Source organism: Tachysurus vachellii, chromosome 10 (assembly GCF_030014155.1).
Source record: "Tachysurus vachellii isolate PV-2020 chromosome 10, HZAU_Pvac_v1, whole genome shotgun sequence".
NCBI classification, from domain to species: Eukaryota; Metazoa; Chordata; class Actinopteri; order Siluriformes; family Bagridae; genus Tachysurus; species Tachysurus vachellii.
In genome coordinates, this window is record NC_083469.1 from 12,486,191 (window position 1) to 12,509,247 (window position 23,057).

The following is a 23,057-nucleotide window of genomic DNA, read 5'->3' on the forward strand; positions in this document are numbered from 1 at the left end:
ACACAAAAACACACACACACACAATCTCACACACAATACACACATACACCATCACAAACACACAATCTCTCTCTCTCTCACACACACAATCACAAACACACAATCTCTCTCTCACACACACACACAATCACAAACACACAATCTCTCTCTCACACACACACACAATCACAAACACACAATCTCGCTCTCTCACACACACACAATCACAAACACACAATCTCTCTCTCACACACACACACAATCACAAACACACAATCTCGCTCTCTCACACACACACAATCACAAACACACAATCTCTCTCTCTCTCACACACACCATCACAAACACACAATCTCTCTCTCTCTCACACACACCATCACAAACACACAATCTCTCTCTCTCTCACACACACAATCACAAACACACAATCTCTCTCTCACACACACACACAATCACAAACACACAATCTCGCTCTCTCACACACACACACAATCACAAACACACAATCTCTCTCTCACACACACACAATCACAAACACACAATCTCGCTCTCACACACACACAATCACAAACACACAATCTCTCTCTCTCTCACACACACCATCACAAACACACAATCTCTCTCTCTCTCTCACACACACCATCACAAACACACAATCTCTCTCTCTCTCACACACACAATCACAAACACACAATCTCTCTCTCACACACACACAATCACAAACACACAATCTCACTCTCTCACACACACACCATCACAAACACACAATCTCTCTCTCTCTCACACACACAATCACAAACACACAATCTCGCTCTCACACACACACAATCACAAACACACAATCTCGCTCTCTCACACACACACAATCACAAACACACAATCTCTCTCTCACACACACACACAATCACAAACACACAATCTCGCTCTCTCACACACACACAATCACAAAATCTCTCTCTCTCTCACACACACCATCACAAACACACAATCTCTCTCTCTCTCACACACACCATCACAAACACACAATCTCTCTCTCTCTCACACACACAATCACAAACACACAATCTCTCTCTCACACACACACACAATCACAAACACACAATCTCTCTCTCACACACACACACAATCACAAACACACAATCTCGCTCTCTCACACACACACAATCACAAACACACAATCTCTCTCTCTCTCACACACACCATCACAAACACACAATCTCTCTCTCTCTCACACACACCATCACAAACACACAATCTCTCTCTCTCTCACACACACAATCACAAACACACAATCTCTCTCTCACACACACACACAATCACAAACACACAATCTCGCTCTCTCACACACACAATCACAAACACACAATCTCACTCTCTCACACACACACAATCACAAACACACAATCTCTCTCTCACACACACACAATCACAAACACACAATCTCGCTCTCTCACACACACACAATCACAAACACACAATCTCTCTCTCTCTCACACACACCATCACAAACACACAATCTCTCTCTCACACACATACATTTACTCCACACATCTCTGTCTCTTGTTGAGTCAGGGACCATTGTATGTATGTATGTATGTGTGTATATATATATATATATATATATATATATATATATATATATATATATATATATATATATATATATATATAAATGTTAAGTCAAAAATTAAGTCAAATTAATTAATAATTAAGTTAAAATTAAGTCAATAATTGTGTCAACACTGGCTCAAGTTTGTTTAGCAAACTTTTTCCTCATGGTTCATATTGGGGTCTGGGAACTCCCAAGATTACAGAGGAAGCAGAGCCAAGAGCTCTGAGATTTTTAAATGGTCTCAAATCACAACTCACTATTAGTGAATTTAGCACACATATTAATGAGGTCTTACAGTTTTGCAGCAGTTTGTCTCTCACATGTCTTCCATGGGTTTAGAATCCAAACCTCAATATCTCAAAAACAAGTGGGCATGACAGATAATAATGTCTCCAACCTAATCACAATTTTAACATGAATGTGTTTAAATGCATGAGTGGACAAAACACTCTGTCAGTCCAAACAATACATAGTGGGGTCCAAAAGTCTGAGACCACATTGAAAATCTGGGATTTTTCCCCCATATTTTTTCCAACTGCTACAATAGGTCAGATTTTCCAGATCTCTTCCAGCGAAGTGTGTTCAGACGAGACTCCGATTGACGCGATCTAAACCTGAGTGCACACGTCGTTACAACAAAAAGGGGATGCAACAAAAATCATATAAATATTCAAAGATTCTTCACTTTATTTTAGTTTTCTACTTCTTTAATTTCCTTATTTTCAATTTTAACACAATGATCATATTCTAGAGATTTTATATATTCATTGCCTTTCTCTAGTTCTCGAACGCAGACTCCATTGTACAGACGCAAAATATTATTATTATAGAAATGGTTGGATTATATCAGAATTTATAAAACATCGTATAAATATAAAATAACCCTGCACTGACATTTTACAGGTGTATAAAATTAAACGCTGCAATGATAGCAAACAAAACACAATAAAGACTAATATACAGCAAAAGGTGTCTAAATTTACAAACACACAATATGGACAATATTCTATCTATAAGAGTTCCAGTGAAATGCTTACGTTTCCCTTCGAGGCAGCACTAAAACACACAGCTTGAAGGAAGCTAACTGAGGTCTGTTCAGAGAGGAAAAGAAATATAAATTCTAAGTGACAGTTTTTTTCTTGATATATGTATATAATATCAAGTAATTGAAATATACGTCAAGGACGAGTTCCTTCCTGTACGGAATATGTTTTAAATCTGACTGTCTCACATAATACTCCTCTTGCCATCCGTACTCCCAATCCTCCCTGAACTAATTATTTATACTGCACAAAAAAAGGAAACGGTTGTAGGCTCCACTTTCCTCACAGTGTGCAAAAACTCACTGCACCACACCGAGGGTCCGAAAAGTAAAACTGAATGTCCCGAGAGTAAAAGAGGGAACTAAGCAGCGAAAGCTCAGAGACAGAATCTGAGAGGTCACATTCTCACCTACGACCTCTTTTTACTTGGGTTTGTAACATATAAAAATATATGAATAGCTATCTTTCAAGTTCTACCAAGATCGACTTTTTCTCTAAATTGCATTAATAGCACCATCAAAAGTGTAAGTGTTATACAAAGTTGCTCAAAGTGAGGCCTTGCTCAATGATAAATACTACTTTCATACTTTAAAGTCACTCTGCAAACTGTGTTTGGCGAAGCCTCCGCCTGGTCATTCATAAATCTCAATTTTGCAGTTAAATAGTGCTAAGTAAGGTCTTCTCTCCCCCTTATGGAAACACTCTGTGGAGGTCCTCAGGACCAGGCCAGCCAACCCCGTACACACACACACACGCACACACACACACACACACACACTCCACTCATCTAGGCTCCTGGCCTTGGCAGTGGGTGGCAGGCCGCTGCCTGCCGTCCGCAGCTATGCCGGGGCAAATCGTGTTGACAGTGTCCAAGAAAAACCAGGGGGAAAAAAGGAAAAGGGTATGTGCAAGGCAGGCCGAGGGAGACCGCATATGTGCAAAGAACGGCCGTAGAGCAGGCGCTCTGATGAAATACCGCCTGCTGACAGGACAAGAAGGAAGAGACAGTGTGTTGAACAGGAGCCATCTTGTTTAAAATAAAACCCGCACATTTCAGTAGTGTAGGAACTGACCCTGGCTCATTTTATTGTCCATGCACATTATGAGCTCTGCTGAAATCAAGGGCACACACATCAGAAATGTGGGAATGGGTGGATGTGTGTGGCGCAGAAGACTTCTAGACCAAACGGTGACCACATGTGTATCTACAACATGTGCTGTATAGGATCTAAAAACACTGCACAGGAAAACAGACAAGAACGTAGACGTTTTAAAAAAACTGTAAAGAAATGTGCTGAGAACTCCTGTGCTCAGGATACGTCTACAAGGATATCCACTTTGTCCAAGAGCTTAAAATGTCTCAAATATATAAACATATATAGAAATACATATATTGTTTCTGTACAAACATTTGTATATTAGGAAGCTCTGCTTTTTAAAAGCTCTGCATCCCTGTTGCACTGCACTACATAACCTCCAACAGCCAGAATGTTTACCACATCCACATGAAGTCAACAGAAAGCCTGAAAAAGCAATGACAAAAACTAAAAAGAAAATGCTGATCTTACAAAGAGCTAAGAATATCAGTGTTTAAAAAGACATTTAGGTGGAGTAAATAAATGAAAAATAAATGGAGCAACAAAATGGAAAAACAGTTCGCAAAAGTCCAAATGAAAACGTCCTCATTGGCAAGCGGCGCAAGAGGCCACATTTGTCCCTGTGTCTATTTACTGTCATCATTTGGTATAATTTGGATTGTCAGTGCAGTCTAGATTATGTTCGTGGATTTATTTTTCAGATGGGCTGCAAGAAATAGTATGAAATCTGCAAGAAGCAGCTGGTGTGATGGCACTGAATAATTAGCAGCTCCTCCCTCAGTCCTGCGCACTCCAGCTTGTGAACACGCAGGTCCAAGTTCATCTAGATAAAGTTGGTGTGAAATAAAAGCAATGTTGAAAATGCCTGGCTTTCACATTGTGTGTCCTTTCTCCTTCAGTGAAGTGCGGCTTGTGAAGAGTGAATTGTTTCGTTCGCCATGTCGGAAAAATCCAACACTTCAAGTGTCTTTCATGCGATATTATAAAAAATATATCAAGATTCAGAAAAGAATTTCTATAGTGTACAGTATGTGGGAAAAAAGCTAAAAATGCATAATAAATTAATCATAAAAAATTAATTACAATTTCTTTAAAAACATTTTTTTTTATTTCAACTACTTTGTGAATTCTTTGCTTATTAAAAAAATGTATAAAAACGAATAAAAATATATCAAGATTTAAGAGTACTGTGACATTTATTTATCCTACAGTACATGCCCCTGTGTTTGTGCTGTAGTACATGTTACTATGGTACGTTATTTAATTTATTGACTGACTGACAGATAAACAATGCTCAGCATGTCAGGCGACTCCATGCTGAGAGCTGGACGTTCTCAGAGAAGAGGTTATTCTAAAAAGAATGAATCAGCGGTGAGGGGAAGCTGCGTAACTGAACACTCCGTTTATTCGGCAACATAACAGAAAACAGAAGAGGTTGAGCTGATGAGAAGATCATAAGCTGCAGATCACAACTAAAGTCACAGCTTTCTTGATGTTTGGGAATTAAAAAAAAAAAAAGGAAAAAAAAATTGAGTTAAAAGAGCGTCTCTTTCTGCTGTTTGCGTGAGGAATGAGGCTGTTTGTGCTCCTCTCTTTCAGTCCACACGACTGCCTGGGCTGAGAGGGAGAAACGGAGATGGATGACCCTCAGTGAGCGAGGCTTTATCTTTGATCAGATGTGCCGTGTCCTCTCGCTGGCTCCCAAGGCCCGGGCCGTCATCTAAACGCCAGAGACAAGCGGCCTCCTCTGCACAGAGAGATGATGCTCCAATTATCAGCATCAAACTGGAGGCAACCTCACACATGCAAGACATTAACGCGAATATCGCTCTGTCGTCCTCCGCTCTTTATGCGCAATAAAAGTGAGGCCCATCACATGCTGTTTATCTCGTGTCAAACAATTTGCCATGTATAGCCTTTGTTGAGACTGCCTGTGTGCACCAATTGTGCAGTGTTCCTAATCATCGCTGCTTCGCCGTACCCACGGAGAGACAACAAAAGTCTGAGGACAAAAAACCCTTGTTAGCAGGAATAAACAAAACAAAGCTCCAACATGCTCCAGAAAATGGAACAGTACACATATTTCAAGCCTAGTGACAGCTCTAGTTTTGCTTTGTCTTTGTATTTCTGTGTGAAGTGTAGAGGCCAGGACACAGGTCACAAACAAGTCTCACACCTTCAGCACAAAAAAGCTATCAATCTTACACAACTACACAAAACAAGTGGGAAAAAGATTTAAAGTTTGGGAAAGCCCAACTAACAAGCATAAGAGCCAAACAAAGATAAGACTGGGTAAAAAATAATAATAAAAAAGTATGAACAAGCATGTCTATTTGCAATAATGTGCCATTACAGGAAGCGGCGCTCCTGCTCCTGCATATTCATGAGTGGCGTCCAGCAGATGTGTGTGTGTGTACGTGTGTGTGTGTAAGTGTGAGGCTGTGTATGTACTGGCGCCTTGCAATTACCAAAAGGGAGTATGGGAAGGGCAAAAAGAGAGAAAGCAACGGAGAGAGAGGGGGAAAGAGACACCGAGCGTCTATGCGAGGCTGCAGCACACGCCAGCCGTGAGCAGGACTACGCCGCTCTCTGACTGCCACATCTGTCTGTGTGCAAACGAACAGAACAATGAGTTTCAGACTCGTCTCAGACGGCTTCTGCGAGAGAAAAGGATATAATGGAGAAAATGTGGATAAGAGGGCATAGGTTCAAGTGTGAGGGAGTTCAGCTGCCTTGGATCCTCTCCTCTGTATCATTGTCTTCAATCTTGCTCTCTGTGCCAATTTTCTTGAGCCGTACTGGTGTACCCGAATATGACAGGCAGAAGGTTTTCACACCCACAGAACAGGCAGTAAAAGCACTCTGTGGTTTTCAAAGGGCTGTCAAATGAAAAGCAGGGTTTATCCCTGGTCAATTCCAAATCATGCGTGATCTGGAAAAGATGTCAGCTTCTATCCAGGGCATCCCAATCACGCTGTGGCTGTTAAAAGGTTAGAAAAGAAATACAGACATAAACTAGATAGAAGTCATTCATTAACCATTCTTTTTTCTTTTTTTCCCCCAAGCTGTAGACACCAGTGTAAATTGTCTTATTATTGTGCACACTTAGCCAAACACTACAACTATAAACTATATGAGTCTGACCTGGAAACGAAAAGGTAAACACAGGATGATTTACGGTAAAGCAGGACTTCTGAGATTTCTGGGCAAAGGATTAGAGGCAGTTATTGTGCAACAGAGCCTTGTTTTTTGGAAAGGTATAACGCAGCTAGTGCATCTCCAGAAGCCCAGGCTAAATGGTTTGTACTGTACACCACTTCGCTGTGAAGGGGGAATTTTGGGGTCAGCATGTGGGAAAAGAAAGAAAGAAAGAAAGATAGACAGAAAGGAAGAAAGAAAGGCAGCGTAAATCGGGAGTATCTTGGAAAAGATAGCCAGGGAAAAAAAAGAACAGTTCCATTAAAGCAGCCGAAAGAAAGACTTTGGGAACAAACGCTTGGCGACATGCTTTGAATGGTAAAGGATTTTCATATCAACATTTCAACAAATATGAAAAGTGAGTCTGCCAACATGGGTTTGGGTTTAAAATGAAAAACAGAATATACAAAGCCCTTCCAGTGTTCGCAAACCATCCGCTGGTTGAGGCGCCTCTTCTTTTCTATATTCAATAAACTTAGTTAAACAATAAATATTATCTTTTACCTCACAGTCTCCACACAGAGCTGTGTTCCGGCCCGGGGAGGTTTGGATATCATTTAGATAATATACAGCCTTCTGGAGGGCTACTGAACGTCCTTCCTCTTACAGTTGACTTAATATGTACAGTAAGATTCTGCCAGTTTAGCTGTTCACTTGACATCCAAACGGGCAATTTCATGCTTTAATGACAAGGTATTCAAACCACAGGGAAGAATGGCTCCACTTGTAAATGTGCAATTGTTAGTAGAAGGTTTTGAATGGCCTCTGAGACACCTAGAACAGGAAGCAACGTCTAGTGCCAGCGCTGAGGATGGAACGGGAACGCAAAGACATAAAACTGATTCAATGGGGCATTTAGTGGAGCGTTTGTGAGGCATTGAGAAGGGCACAGCCCTATTGAAGCCCTCGCTTCTGTGGATGTCAGCGGCGCAGCACGAGATGTCTGTCCTCACAGTGAGATACGGAGACGACGGGGCAATAAACAAGAGCTGAGACGCGTCGCTCCTACGTCTGCTGTCTTTGGCACTGTATACTCTGTACAGCGAGACTTGGGCAAACCACAAGTAAGGTACAGAATCCTGCAGCCACGGCAACTTCTAAACAACTCCTAACAAAGGTTAAACGGCTGCGTTAAAAAGCTGATGATGATGACTTTTCTTCCCAGAGTCATGTGCTTGGCCACGCTTTAAGATTTATCTGTTGTAATAACATAATTTGCCATGTTATTTTTTCGAAGATTTTTTCCTTCAAGTCTGGATATTTTTGTGGCTGTTACAGTTTGGGCCTGACTCGATTTGCAGGGATTCGCATAGAAATACTATAAATATATATAACTCACTGCTATAAGAGAACTTCATAACTAAATCGGTGTGATATCGTACGTTGACATTAAAATGTCCAACGAGTTTATTGTCTCAACCAGAGCTTAAAGTAGTCTTTGATTTTCGGTGCTCGCGTGAAAAGCTACAAAGAACTGAAGAGATTCACCATTAAAATGGAGAAAAATAAACAAACCTGGGTGATGAAAGCAAATGCTCAAACAAAGCATGATGTTGCCATTTCTACTGATTGAAAGATTGCCTAAGGGGAAGTGAGCTGCTCTGAGCATGTGTTACACTGGGGGTGTAATCAAATGAGCTTTGAATTTCCTTAAGTCTTATATTAAAGCCTTAATTGGATTTCAAAGTTAATTATCTGAGAACGAGGCCAGTAATAAGAGGCAGATAAAGTCTCTAATCACATGGACACACGGATACAGCAAATAACATGTTACTATAGCTCTATGCAATCTAGAACATATTTTTTTTTAATAAACCCTATGATAAAGCTCAAGCTCAGAACAGCAGAAGAGTTAATACTTCAATATACCTCACCTGGTATCCCTACGTCAAGATCGGAACCCTACGTTTATTCTTTATGATGAACGCAGCTGCAGAGAATCAGCTCAACATCTCGAACAACAAATGGAGCTTCGTTTTATCTTTAACATTTTTAACACTAGACGTGTGGTAAAAGGCCAAAGTAAAAATTACTTATTGGGACAATTAATCACGGTCTTAAGCTGGCTCCAGATGCAATAAAACCAAACCAATTACAAGACAGATCAGCCTCCACTCCAACCCCAACACACACACACACACACACCTAATTATTTCTGTGCCATAGCTGGTGACGGACTGCGAGCAACTCATCAAAGGCAAAAACCTCAATGCCACTAGGAGAACATCTGGAAACCTTCACTCATCATCATAGGTTGGAAAACCTGTTTTATATATTATACAATATAGGGGGATACTAATGCGCTTTATAGTTTCCTTTTTTTTTTTAAATTTTTTAAAACATGCCAACCCCATGTTTATAGTTAAGCAATCACCGAAACGCTCCACTGACTACAGCTTCCTTAATTTGAACAAGCCTTTCTGATAATGAAACTTTAATATTTAACAGATCATTTATATCCTAGGAAGGTCATCAGCCATCATATTCCATCATACTTAAGCTAATCCCGGGATTTAAGCGTCCTGAAAAATATATAAGGAAGCAACTTGCAGTGACTTTTGAGTATTAAGAGGAACTTTATTGCTGCTGTCGACAAGAAATGACCCAACGCCCTTGTTCCCTTTCTGGTGAACACAGAGAAGACAAACAGCTGTTTTACTGGAAATCGGTTGGTTCAGATGAACTGTGATTCCAGTGTATTTCAATAGCACTTTTAACAAAGCAGCTTTACAGGAATCTGGATGTAGATCCCTAATGAACAAGCCAGAGGTGATGGTGACAATAAAAAAGCTAGCCTCGTAAAGGTGTGGTTATAAATCATGACAGTGTATTATTGTAGAAGAAATTAGGCACTAATTTAACACTACAAATCCAGATCTGTGTGATGTCAGCATTGTATGTTGCCTTTATTGTACATTGACTGTATTCTTTACAGTCTGCTGGAAATGTAACATCAACCAGTAAAGTACCACTCCAACCAAAAAACAGTTGATGATGAAAGGTGATGGCTGTGTTAAGATTTAATTCACATTAAAATCTCAGTGCGACTGATGCTAAGGCCCTCGTCTTAAGGCCACCAACAGGACGACAGAACATGACAACACAAAGCTTGTGGAATTGCTGTATAACAAATATGATGATGGTGAAAACGACCCCATTTTCAGTTTCAGCCCGGATCTTACTGATGACGTAAGCAGAACACTAACTGACCTAAGTTAAATGGTTAATCTAACATGAAGAACACTTCCTGTTACAGAATTTAGCCAAGACATTATGCAGATCGTCATACAGTGTGCCAGGTAATAATATTAAAAGGCTGCAGTGTAGATCCAGCTCGGTTATTTTGTGAGCAAAATTCTATCAGCTTTTTATCAAACAAATATGCTTGTGTTGTCTGTGTGCTTTTCTTACTACAGTAAGAAGAAAGTCTGTAAGGCTGATATTATTAGTCCGTGACCTAGTGAAACACGTGCCTACATTGAACTGATGAAGCACTTCAGATCAGGTAAGTCGACTTCAGATAAGGGGCGTAAACACAAAGTAGTCCTGGGTCCAACGCAGCATTAGTTGTCAGGTACAAACCTACAGCACCAGACAAGATTATTCACTAAAGCAAGAGTGAGGTTTCTGGGAAGAGTAAATCTTTAGTGTGTTCATGTGGAACCATTCACAAGAGCTGAAAGTGAGTCATGAGTAAAGAAGCTCCAAACAGAAGCAGAGCATCAGGATGAATAAGGCAGAAACAGAGGGTGAGAAAAGCCACAGGGGTAGAAGTGTGATTCATTATCAAAATGTCAGTAGCCTAAAATTATAGGAAACACAAATCCTACCAAGGCTGATGTGAACCGACTCGTGTCCTTATGAGGAGTTCAGATACTTGGCTACTGTAACCAAAAAGATTAAGTTATAATGCACTTCTAATATTACCAGCCTTACTGACTAGGGGAAGAAGAAAAAGAAAAAAAAAGCAGGGTGGGGGTAAATACGTTTGGTGGACATTACCAAAGATCGATTTACCAACCACTCGCTGAATTTCTTCATAAAGGAAAGTAACATAACAACAACATAACATAATTCAGTTCAGGATATGTAAAAATCAACAAAAAGAAGCACAACAGCTTCATATTTCATGTCCTCTGTAGCTGCTGAAGTTGACTGGCAACGATTTGGTAATCTCAGTCATTGCTAAATAGCTCATTACCTGAGAATTACACACTGACCACAATAGCATACTCTCCACACTGGCTGTGAGAAATCTCCGAACACTCCAGTAACCATTTCACATGGTCAAACTAGCACTTACGACACCCACACTCCTGCGCACCATGTGAAATTATAACTCTCTGACGCTGAGCTGTAGAGTGATGTGCATGGGAGCAAAACAGGAAGGCATTTTTTTATATAAAACTCATAGTAGAAAAAAACAAAATAAAATAACCTCTGCATATCAAAAATGCATAGAAATTACACTTATTTAATTCTGAAAAATATTATGTGACTTTTTTTTTTTTTTTACAAGGAAAATTACACTGACCACAAATTGTGCTCAACAATTCCAATACTTCAGAGCTTGACCACTTTAAAATGGGGCTGTGCTGCGATTATAAATATAACTCTTTTACGGCTCTGTTATTACGTACTGAGAAGGGGGAGAGTGGGCCAATCTTGTGGCTGTAGCGCCTGATGGCCTCTCTGATGTGGCCGGGCTGGATGGCACTGCTCTGGGCCTCCGCGCCACACGCTGCTGCGCTCTGTAACGGAGAGGGAGAAAAAACACACAGGCTGTATTATTACTAAATCAAAAACACAGTGGGAGACAGGGCGTTTAACACACAAACACAGAAAGGGGAGGCCGTCCAGACACGACAAACACACAATACGTTTGTGAAGACTGGATCGGAATTGGATAACGAGCACAGAGATTGCTCAATGCTCCTTCACCTCCTCGCACGTGTAAAATGTCGTGTGTCAGCTCGAGCTTTGCGTACTTTCAGCAGAGAGGTTCATCTGATATATTGAGAGCTGACAGTAAATGTTAGTTAACTATCTGCTGGAGGAAAGGACCTATAATTGTGCTCAATGCTCCAAATGTGTTTGACTTCAGGCAGAAAAGAACTCAATATATCTTTTAAAAAGGAGAAAGGAAAAAAAAAAAAAAAAAAAGGCTTTCCTATTTTCATCCGTGCAATAAATCAGTTGTGGTAAAATGGACATGGCAGGACATATGAGAAAGTGTAATGCACATTTCCCTGCCAGTGTTTCCACTTTACATGCAGACTTTGGGATGTTGATGACTGCATCGCGATGACCACTGAACTTTCCTCCTTATTTTACCATACACTATATCTTTCCTATCCCATCTTAGGACAGCCTGAGTTCATCATTAGATTTTATTTCAGAGTTCCTGAGTTATATGTATAATATACAAATGCTAAATATGTGTAAATATATGATGGGTATGAATATAGCAGTGCTGCTAATTAGGGACTAAGAAAAACAAAAGTAGTTTCTCTGTAGAAAGACAATAGTACTGTACATAACACTTCCAAAAAATCAAGCATGCAACAAATGTCTGTACAGTATATCTACTTGGAGAAATGGACAGTACAGTTAATACTGTACATTAGCATGTCTACACATGTTAGGACAGACATTAGCTCAAGTAAACACTTATTATTCAGGTGTACTCATACCAGACCCACATTTATCATATCATTAATTGTGTGCAGAATTAATTCTACAGTATTCTACAATAATACAGTAATAAAAAAGGTTATTGTATAAGCTGTAATTCTGGACCTGGAGACGAGTTTTATAACACGTTTATAACCTTTTTACACTCCCTTTACTTGATTTTCACTTCAGCGCACACATCCTATGTAAATAAACGTGACATAATTCATGAAACTAACCATAAACCAAAGCTGTTTGTAAATGTTCAAGTTAATATGTAATTGCAGAAGGAATAAAACATGATGAGGTGTCATTTTTTATAAAAACCATACCCCGATGTCTCGGATTCCTTTGTTTCATTGTTTTTCATTCACAGCAATTCTCCAACAGTACACATTTTACACAATCACTAACAACCCTCTCTGTTTCTAGTTACATTTTATTGTTGTGGAACATCTGCAAAACATGTTGGTTACTTCTTGTTATCACTTATGTTAAGGCATGTGTTAAAAAGGAGTTTTGCTCAACAGAGTCTGTTTTTGTCTCTTTTGAAGTTAATAAGACAAAAAGCTTGTCGTGTTACATATAAAACACAAAAACCTCCATGCTACTGTTTCCTATGACAGGAATATTTACCTAAAAATACACAATGGCTTTATCAGTGACACTGGAGACTCCTTCCGTTACCTCACACACACGCAAAAAAACATTCCCAAGTCAATTTTCCTAAACGTTTTCCCTGTTTCTCTGTCGCTTCACAGATCACAGTAATCAGCGATAGCTTGCTGGCTGCTACAGTGCAGCAGAATAAACTAAAATAAGCTCCAGATTTTTTTCCTTGATCAATAGTCTTTTAAGTGGTAGCTAGTTTCATTCGATTTTCTTGCATGTTCCATATTTCTCAATAAACCCGGAATAATATGAATAATAAAATTCTGTAGCCAAATAAGCATGTCTAGATACAACCATCTACAAATCATCAATATGATTGCCTTTTGCTCAGACACTGAAAGAGAAAAACAGAATAAGCATGTTTTCTGTCTCTCTTTTTCCCCCCGTCGTCATTTTTATTAGCCTTTTCATGTGTAGACTACACAAACGATAGCGCATGACAAATATTGATAATGAAAGAATGCTTTACTATGAATGAAAAACAGAGAAATAAAGTGAGAAACAAAGTGTAAAATGATCAGAAGAAATGCACCTATCGTACTGCATGACCTCACAACCCTTACCTTCTTCCTCTTGCGCTGTTTGCTCTTGCTGCTGGAGTCCTGAGAGTGTGTGCCATTGCCCTGGTTTATGGCGTGCAGTTTGGCCTGGTGACCTGAGCTTGGGGTGGAAGGAGGTGTGTTCTCTGGAGAATCCACGTCTCTTTTGGCAGATGAGGCCTAGAGATAAACCAGCAGAACGCGCTGAATGATCTTTGTGATGACATCACACACGTCTCAAATCTGCAGAAAATCGGCGGTCGTGTTGAAAAACTCCAATTTCCCCTGAATATTTTGAGTAGATTGTTTGATTTTCCAAAAATCCTGTAGCGTCTGCATAATGACATGAACACCAAACAATTTGCTCTGGTTGCTTATGTTAAAGCAGCTATAAATCAGTCATTTCCTCACCAGACTGTTGTTTTCTTTTTCTTCAGGTAAATAAGACAAAGACGCAGCTTGAAACCGCCTGAAGCAAAAGGAACATCTTTAGCTGATTGCTACAAAGTGCTGACACTGGAGACTCCTTCATCATATCAACAATTATAATGCCACAAGTCTGTTTATTATTAACAGCTGTGGTGCAGCTTTATATATATATATATATACATACATACATACATACAAGTCCCGTCTTGTATAACATTTGACCAATCTGATTTGAGAATTCAACAGTGCTGTGGTAGAACAGACAAACTAACACAGCAAACTAAATCTGGTGCACATCAAGCTAAATAAATGATAAGTTCACAAGTATGCTGTGCTTATACCATACGACACTCCATTCAATAACCCTATTATTGTTATCCTGTCTTAAACCCAAGCTTATAAATAGATTTGGAAAGCTTTAAATTTAATACATTCATGCATGAAATCGCTGTTGTTTGTATCCAAATATCCAAATTCAGGGATCACGCTGGTCAGTTTCTCCTCTGTTGAGACGACCACAGATATTGTGCAATGCAGCTTCACTCTAGCATTCCTCCACACAGGACCCTCAAGGTTTAAGAGGAAGAAAAAAACAACAACAATAATGGAATCCGTGGTAGAATATAACTTGTGTTTCCAGACCTAAAGTGGCCTTGGCTGAGTCTGAATCTGAGAAAGAGAGAGATGAGGTTTTGCGGTTGCAGTGACAGAAAAGCCCCTCCACGGACAAGATCCCATAATACAAAACCACCTTGCACAAACTTGGCAGCAACAGCTAACTGAAGGTCAAGCCTTAGTTATAGGACTAGTAATAGTTCTGTATTCAGTTAGGGCAGAATTAGCATCTAGGTCTACACCTAGATTTGTGTAAAGCTGCGTATTCTCACAGTGCCTACTGTAAAAAAGGGCTATTCAAATATAATTGAAGAAAAAGTAAATTTCATGTTCAGGCAGGACAACAATCTGCAAATCTCTCACACTTACATTCAGAACTTTGTTTAATTTAAAAAATATGATCTAAATCTGACTGATTATTAATATTCACAGACATCAACAGGACAGCGCCTGTACACACATGTTCACAATGGAGCTGGCTCAAATGTTTATGGCTCTGGATTGTTGATTGGAAGATCGGGGTTCAAGCCCCAGAACTGCCAAGCTGCAGCTGTTGGGCCCTTGAGCAAGGCCCTTAACCCTCACTGCTCCAGGGGTGCTGTATCATGGCTGACCCTGTGCCCTAACCCCAGACTCCAAATTTGGGATATGTAAAGAAAGAATTTTACTGGGCTGTAATGTAAATGTGACAAAAATAAAGACTTCCAATTCTTCTAAGTAGTATCATTACGACATAATGCAGCTCAGGCACTGACACACATTGAATGACTGGTGCATGGCTCACCTCAGCACTGGAGCTGTGGTACTGCAGGAAAGTGGCTGATATGGCATGGCTGAACGGGTCACCTGTTTTGGGGGTCATGTCTTGTTTAACCAACAGCGCAAGATCAACAATCTGGAAAATTAAAAACAAATAATTTTTGAATTAATGAGGAAAATGTTCTTAAAAACATTACTATTTATCTCTAACATCCATCCCGAACAAGCAAGCAGGAGGCGACGGAGGCAAGGAAAATCTCCCTGAGATGATATGAGGAAGAAACCTTGAGAGGAACCATTTACATTATCTCCTGCCCAGTGTCACCCAAATGAGGACGGGTTACCTTCTGAGAGCTGGTTAACTTACTCCAGAAGGTAACCCGTCCTCATTTGGGTGACACTGGGCAGGAGATAATGTAAATGTAAATAATGTCCTTTCTACAACCAAGAGCTCCTGAGGAACTAATAGGTCAACGCAATTTCCAGGTTAACCACAGTAAGAAGTGAATCGGTGATGTAGTGGTGTAAACACCTTGATCTGAATTTATTTAGTAAGTGAATTTGAGCAGTGCCACCAAACAATTAATTTCAATTTCTACAACTGCTTATTTTTATAAAATTATATTTGAACATTACATTGAATTATATTAATAGATCGTTTGTTATTTTAACTTTTTGTAGAATCTCTAGATCACACCAATGCCATGATTTATCAAAAGGCTTTGCAGGAGGCTTATCTGAATCCTCTGAGGCCTCTGCTATATCAGTACTGCAAGGGCAAAGGGATGATAGCCACCGACAAACAAATGTATTATGAGCGGCTTCTGAGTGTTTCGTGCATATATTAAGAAGAGGAAAGCCACTGATTTATGTCTCTTTCAGAAAGAACTCTACAGAAGCAAAGTCAGCATTTTACCTGAGCAACAGTTTCATAGGCCAGATATGACAGGATCTCCATGGAGACACCGTTGGGCTTCAGGTCCAGACTGCTGCAGTCCAGCCACTCACGAAATTTGGAGAGCTTCTTAGCTTAATCACAGAGACAGAGGAACACATCACAGATAAAGAACAGCATTAAACATGAAATATACTAGATTCAAACAACAGCATTCAGTTATACGACTCTTTAGAAACTGAATTGCTCCATTTTGAGATAAGTGTCAAATTTACACCATCGTGATTAAGAAATATGGGGAAAATTGGATCAAGCATACTGACTTTACAAGTAAAGAATTCTAACAAGTTTAAAATATAAAGCTAGGGCTTCTGCAGTAAGGGAATGTCCTTATCTGAAAATCTCTTCAGGGAACACAAAAGAACTTGGGAGATTATTGACATGAGCTACAGAAAATAAAATGCAAATGCTTGTTTTGATTTTTGCATTATTAACATGCTGACACAAATGAACATTTCACATTGTTAAGTTCTGATGAACAAATCTACAAATGTCTGTGAAGCTTAAAACACTAGATGTGTGACTCTGCTGCGGTAAACTGCACTTCTACATATCATTCATTTCGGCCTGCAAACGTTTGCACTGAACTGTAAGATTGGAAGTGGAAATCTAAAGACATCAGCTTTTAAATGGTCTTACTGTTTGCAGGCTTTATGTCTACTCAGCATTTGATGATGTGCATAGAGCTATTCTGTTCAGTTTATGACTCCCTGTGCTCGTGTTGGTTCTTTCACACTGGTCTCAAGGCGAGAAGTGCGGGGTTACACACACCAGTGCCAGTGCAGAGAGCACAGTTACTGGTGAAGCCCAAAGCCAGTCAACATGTTATTAGTGCTGGAATGTGGCCTTCACAAACCAGTGGTGGTGTGTTCAAATCCCACAGTCATGCTCTTAAACCTCTGAGCTCTCCAGATCACACAAGTCTACATGGACTGCAACCAAATTCTCTAGAATTAACATTAACAAGGTTTCAGCAATCCAGTAGAGCACAGAGACATGTTTCAACAGTGGGGACAGGGACAGCTGGTACAAAGATGAACAGATTTCAAGGATGAAAAGACATCAATAGAAGTCTTAATGATTGGCATCCGAATCAAATTTGTTGTTAAAAAAATCCTAACTTTGATTAGACTGGAACTTTATGGAACAAAGTGCAACAACACAATACTGATAGGTCACAGAAAAGTATGGTGAAACAAGGCTGAGACTAATTTCTCTCTCTACAGCCGATCAGTGACAGTCCTGATAGGAGATTACACACAGCATCATGTTCACAAAATGGTTCCACCTTCTGCGGCTTACTAGGTTTATTATTCAGAGGAAACACAGCAGACACCCAGAAGTACCATTACAGACTTAAACACCTCAAAATTAACAATAATGGGGCACCCAAGTGGCACAACAAACAATGGCCAATTAAAGGTGTCTGTGGAGCTCGTTTAAACATGAGGATGAGTGCATGAGGAAGAGTATTCCTGCTGCTCTAGTGGGTTATGCTCCTCTGTGATGCTGCATGAGCAGCAGTTAGAAAGATGTGCTTATCTAGTGTTATGTTCCTTGAAGGAAGCATGTGCTTGTGTTTACCTTCCCTGGTTGGTAGCTGTTGTAAGATGGTGGGAATTAGCTTGTGGGTGAGTGTGTAATAGTTGGTGTAGTGTGTATGTAATAGTTTGTCCCACATCATTCTCATTATGCCACTTAAATCACACATGGTGCATTTCTCAACCTTAACAGATTCGTTTTTAAACTCCTGATAGATAAGTTTCTGGGGTTTTTTTTACAACCAGCCAGCCATTTAAATCTTTTGTACAGTATTGTATATTATGCGTTTGTGACACAAGGTGTACTTACAAAAGCTGAGCTGTCGGCTCTCGCAAAAATCAGCATACTGCGCCGAGTCCATATTCCTTGTCTGTTTTTCAAGTCTCTGCAGATAAAATGCAAAACAATAACGCATTATTTAACCTTCAGGAAAGGTATTTCGTTATCGCCAAGATTTGCTGACATTTCACAGAGCATTTCCAACATCTCTGGTAAATGTGAGAGTGACTTGTGGCTAATTACATAATGTTATGCTGTAAAACCAAACATGCTTCTGTGCACCTGGAGGCATCAAAGAGCGTGCACGTGCATTGCCTGCCGAGAATTCAGACGAAGGGAATCTCCACTCGCAGTCAGAGTCGCGTGGGATAGCCTAGATTAAAGAGTGCTTAAAAAGATCAGCTCATCTCGACCTCATCAATCATTCAGTAGGTGTATTCAAGACTGCACTGAATGGAAGACCACTTTATATGACGGGGCAACAAAAGCATGCTGTCTACACTGACACATAAGACACACACGGCCCTTGTTGTATTGTTAAGACCTGTAATACTACAGCAGTGAAGGGTTATCAGCAAATAATATCATGGTACAGTACAAGCAGGTACAATCGTCACGTACGTCATCAAGGCTTAACTGCCTGACATAAAGATGTACAATGTGGTCAACAGGACAATAGATTCATTCAGGGTATAAGTGTTAGTCGTGTAAGTGCTTATCTGTTCCTCCTGTAATAATCTCTTCCATCACCCTGCCAGGCAACTGGAGCAATCAGGTGGCGAGAGATCTTGTATTTAGGCAGTGATTTATGTGTTGTATCAAACTCCAAATACAAACTAGACCATCTGTGAGTCAGTTAGTATTAGTGTGAGCCACATGGCACAGTGGAATATCACAACAAGAGACCTAGTGTCTTTACAGACTTTAAGAGAGCACTGAGCTGTAACAAACCCACTTAATAGCAACCAAACAGGCCTCGCTTTGGATTTACAGCTCAACCTGTTAAATTGCAGGTCAGAACCTATAATTAGATGTTTCCTTATCCTGGACTGATTTCATGCATGCACGGAGCAGTCCGTGCTATAAAAAATAAAGCCTAACAGCCGCTGTGACTTTTAGGGTTTTGCAGGGTGTGTATTGTTAAAAAAAATAGAGCTTATAGTTTATGGCTCTCCCTTTAAACCTGAGTCCAACAGGTTCAAATAGTCTACACAGTCTACACAGTTCAGGAGGCTGTGTAGACTGGACAGAGATAGGCATTGCACAGCATCTCCTCCTCCAGCCTGTGGACAGTCTGACATCCAGCTCGAGCTCGAGGCTCGGCGCCCAAAACAGGGCTGCAGAGATCACTTTCAGCCCACCCAAACCAACCGGAGCCTTTTTATTTAGTTAGCTGGCAGTCTTTAGAAATTCCATCTTCGAAAATACATATTAATGACGGCAAGTGCTGGAACTGTGATTTCTATTAGTGTCGCTAACAGGCGAGCAGAGGTCTCATTTGCAGTGCAGAAGGGAAATTCGCAGCAGCCTCGGCGTCTGCGTTCGGCTCCAAATTGAGCCGAGAGCGATACACGCCGGAGCCACTGAACTTAAATAACTCTTGTCGAGCAGTCAGCCAGAGACAGGAGAAATGTTATGACTGTGGCTCATTGACGGAAAAGCGTGGCAGGGGGATTTTGCATTTGAATACTATGTTTAGCCGCTGATTAAATCAAAACTTCAAAACTCACCTGGTAATAGCCAGAATATACCCACAACTGAAGCAGAGCTGTGTGATTCGACATTGACAAATATTTGATTTGGCTCCTGTGTGCTTTCATGCTATGCCAGTGTGGTCAGGATAAAGAGAATCGCCAATTTGTACTGGAGATAGGAGTAATGGAGACTTCCATAGGCCATAACTCAACATACATTTGGGATAACTTGCTAGGGACCGAAACATCAGATCCTCATTTGTATGTCTGGGACAACCTGGGGTGTTGGAGAAGTAGAACAGACTTTCAGGCAGTATTGTCATTCTGCACAATCACTATCAAACGCCTGTATGGATGCTTAAGAATTACTCAGGCACTGCGTCAGCGTTGAGAGGCTCTGGATGCTGCCGGTGGGCTGCTTTTAATGGCTCTTAGCAAAACACTCAGACTGAAGGGAATTCAAGTAAGACACCTGATGATACTTAGAGCTTGGAGAAGACCACAGAATAATATCCTTAAGCACCACAATTATCCTAGTCAGCAGGAGAAGGAAGGAGTCAACTCCCAAAATACATTACAAGCTCACTTTGCCGTTATAAAGGTGTTTTTTTTATTGTATTGTTAATAGTTCTTTGGTTCCTCATAAGGAGAGATGATTTTTGCAGAGAAACATGCATTGTAATGAATAATGAAGAATAATTCTTTGTTTTCTGTAACAGAAATAGCACATAAAATGCTTGCAATCATACAGTATATGGAGAGTTAAAACCAGGTTCGAATATAATGGAGAAAGTTCAAAACCCATTGTGAAATATGAAAAATACATTTCCCTGGAGTCCCAGAATAGCATTCTCTGAAGACTGCTGTCATCATAGCATTAATGCCAAAACAATGTAGATCCCACACAACATGACAAAGAGATTTTTAAGCATTCCCATCTGAATGTAGCCAAGAAAATAACAGATTGTCAAGAGATCTTAGAGGGTCCATGACAAGACTGATGGTCTGCCTGAAGAAACCCTATCCACATAACATTGACCCAAAAAAAAAGTCTGATCAAGACTATAAGCGAACGGCTAAATTATAACCTTGTCTGACCTGATGCATGGCAGTTATGGCTGCCAGTTCAGAGGACTGGGCACTCACCATAAGGTTGGACCATAAGCTGCGGGTTTGGAAATGCCATAAAATAGCATCCACGGTATTTACACAAGTGTTGCAATATATTTACATCACCCAGAAACCTCTGGAGAGTCAATGGAGGGTATAGCAGAATGCTTTGAAAAGGGGCCATTTACTGTAAATAGGGACTATATTGAAGAAATCTTGGTGAGGAGAGGAGAAAATGCACAAAAGCCAAAAAAAAAACCCAATAATCTTGGATACTTTATATTACTAGACACGTCAAATTAAATTCCAATTCTATGTCCTTTTCAAGGAAATGCACATTAGATTAAGTTTTTTTTGTGTGTAAAAAAAGAAAAAAAAAGAAAAAAGGGGGTCCGCAAGATAAAGCAGCTTGGTGCACTGTGGGTAAGCCATAAAACTGCTCAGTGGGGCTGCGTGAGCAGTGCAAAGTGGGAGGCCCAGAAGGATACGGCTGCTTATACCCCAAAAGATCGTCCTGATAGCTAAAACACACCCATTAAAACACTCGGTAGGAACAAAGTTTTGGGGGAAAACCACAGGCTCTCTGGGCCACAGCCAGAATGACTCGGGCTTGGTTTTAATTGAAACAGGGTATATAAAGTCTCATGACGATACTTCCCCCGTTTTCTGAACACGTCCATGGTTCCTGCTTCAGTCAGTTAATTACATCTTTCAGTCATGGCCCTTTATTTCAATTGGCAGTGTGAGGACAAACGGATGTTATAGAACGCTCTCTTTCTGTTCGGTTACTAGAATAGTGCTGAGCCAAGTGAGCGCTGGGGATTGCACAAAGTTGAGGGCTTGGCATACGAGTGTCCAGCATTTTGCCTTGTTAATATTTGTTCTTGCAGGTTATGTGTTATGTCTGAAAAACACTGACACTGTCTCACTAATGACACTGGACAGGCCACAGCTAAACTTTCTCACCTCCTTCCTGAGTTCTGTTCATTTGCATGTCGGGCTCTGTGCAATGGAAAGTAGATGGATATAACGTTGCAGCGGAAAAGTCTGCTAAAATGTTCAGTCTACAAGTGGACAAGGACAAAAAGAAACAGAAGGACCTTATGACAGGCTTTCGAGGTCTGGCTGCTTGTCTTTGGTGCAACCTGAACACTTTAGCAACTCTTTCAGTGCAGACAGACTATCAAGTGTTCCTGTGGTCAGAGGGCACATTTAACATGTATAAACACCTTGTAGTAGTGAGATCCGATTCCCAAATGAGAAACCCTGTGTCTAATCATACAGGTACCCTACACAACTCTCTCTCTCTCTCTCTCTCTCTGTCCACAAGAAATCTCTCTCTCTCTCTCTCACCACAAGAAATCTCTCTCTCTCTCTCTCTCTCCCTCTCTGACCACAAGAAATCTCTCGCTCTCTCTGACCACAAGAAATCTCTCTCTCTTACTGTCTCACACACACACATGTGCACACACTCTCTCTCTCTCTACTCTCTCTTCCCTTTCTCACACACTCTCTCTTTCTCCCTTCTCTTTCTTGATGCAGTGATACAGGTCTCTCTCTCTCGCTCTCTGTCGCTCTCTCTCTGTATACACACACACATAAATCCATACACACACACCAGGGCCTGTCCTGTCAGCTCAGCACTCTTTATCCCACTCACCTCCAACCTCTCCTGCTTGACTTCATCCATGTCCTCGTCCTCTAGCAGTGTCAGGAATTCCCCTGTCTGGTCGATGGAGCCCAGGAAGTCCAGCATCAGCTTCTGCCTTTTGTTGGCACTGCTGCTGGAGAATTTGTCTGGATGAAGACACACACACACATACTCTTACTGACTTTCTGGTGCCCACATCTGCAGACCAGC

The 23,057-nt window shown here is 40.5% G+C and overlaps 1 protein-coding gene across 4 annotated transcripts in view; it reads right to left on the minus strand.

The window, feature by feature from the left end:
- supt3h (SPT3 homolog, SAGA and STAGA complex component) overlaps positions 1-23,057 on the minus strand; it is an 86,377-nt gene that overhangs the window by 1,880 nt on the left and 61,440 nt on the right. The window contains exons 6-12 of one of the 4 annotated variants that reach the window (XM_060879511.1): positions 22,857-22,993; positions 18,423-18,498; positions 16,533-16,645; positions 15,642-15,752; positions 13,838-13,993; positions 11,570-11,680; positions 4,959-5,478 (exon numbers count right to left, since the gene is read on the minus strand). In XM_060879511.1, the coding sequence (XP_060735494.1) occupies positions 5,452-5,478; positions 11,570-11,680; positions 13,838-13,993; positions 15,642-15,752; positions 16,533-16,645; positions 18,423-18,498; positions 22,857-22,993 (731 nt within the window). In that variant the 3' untranslated portion in view covers positions 4,959-5,451. Of the gene's footprint in view, positions 1-4,958; positions 5,479-5,517; positions 5,734-11,569; positions 11,681-13,837; positions 13,994-15,641; positions 15,753-16,532; positions 16,646-18,422; positions 18,499-22,856; positions 22,994-23,057 lie in introns of those variants that run through there. The other 3 variants (XM_060879513.1, XM_060879512.1, XM_060879510.1) reach the window with 3 other exon arrangements.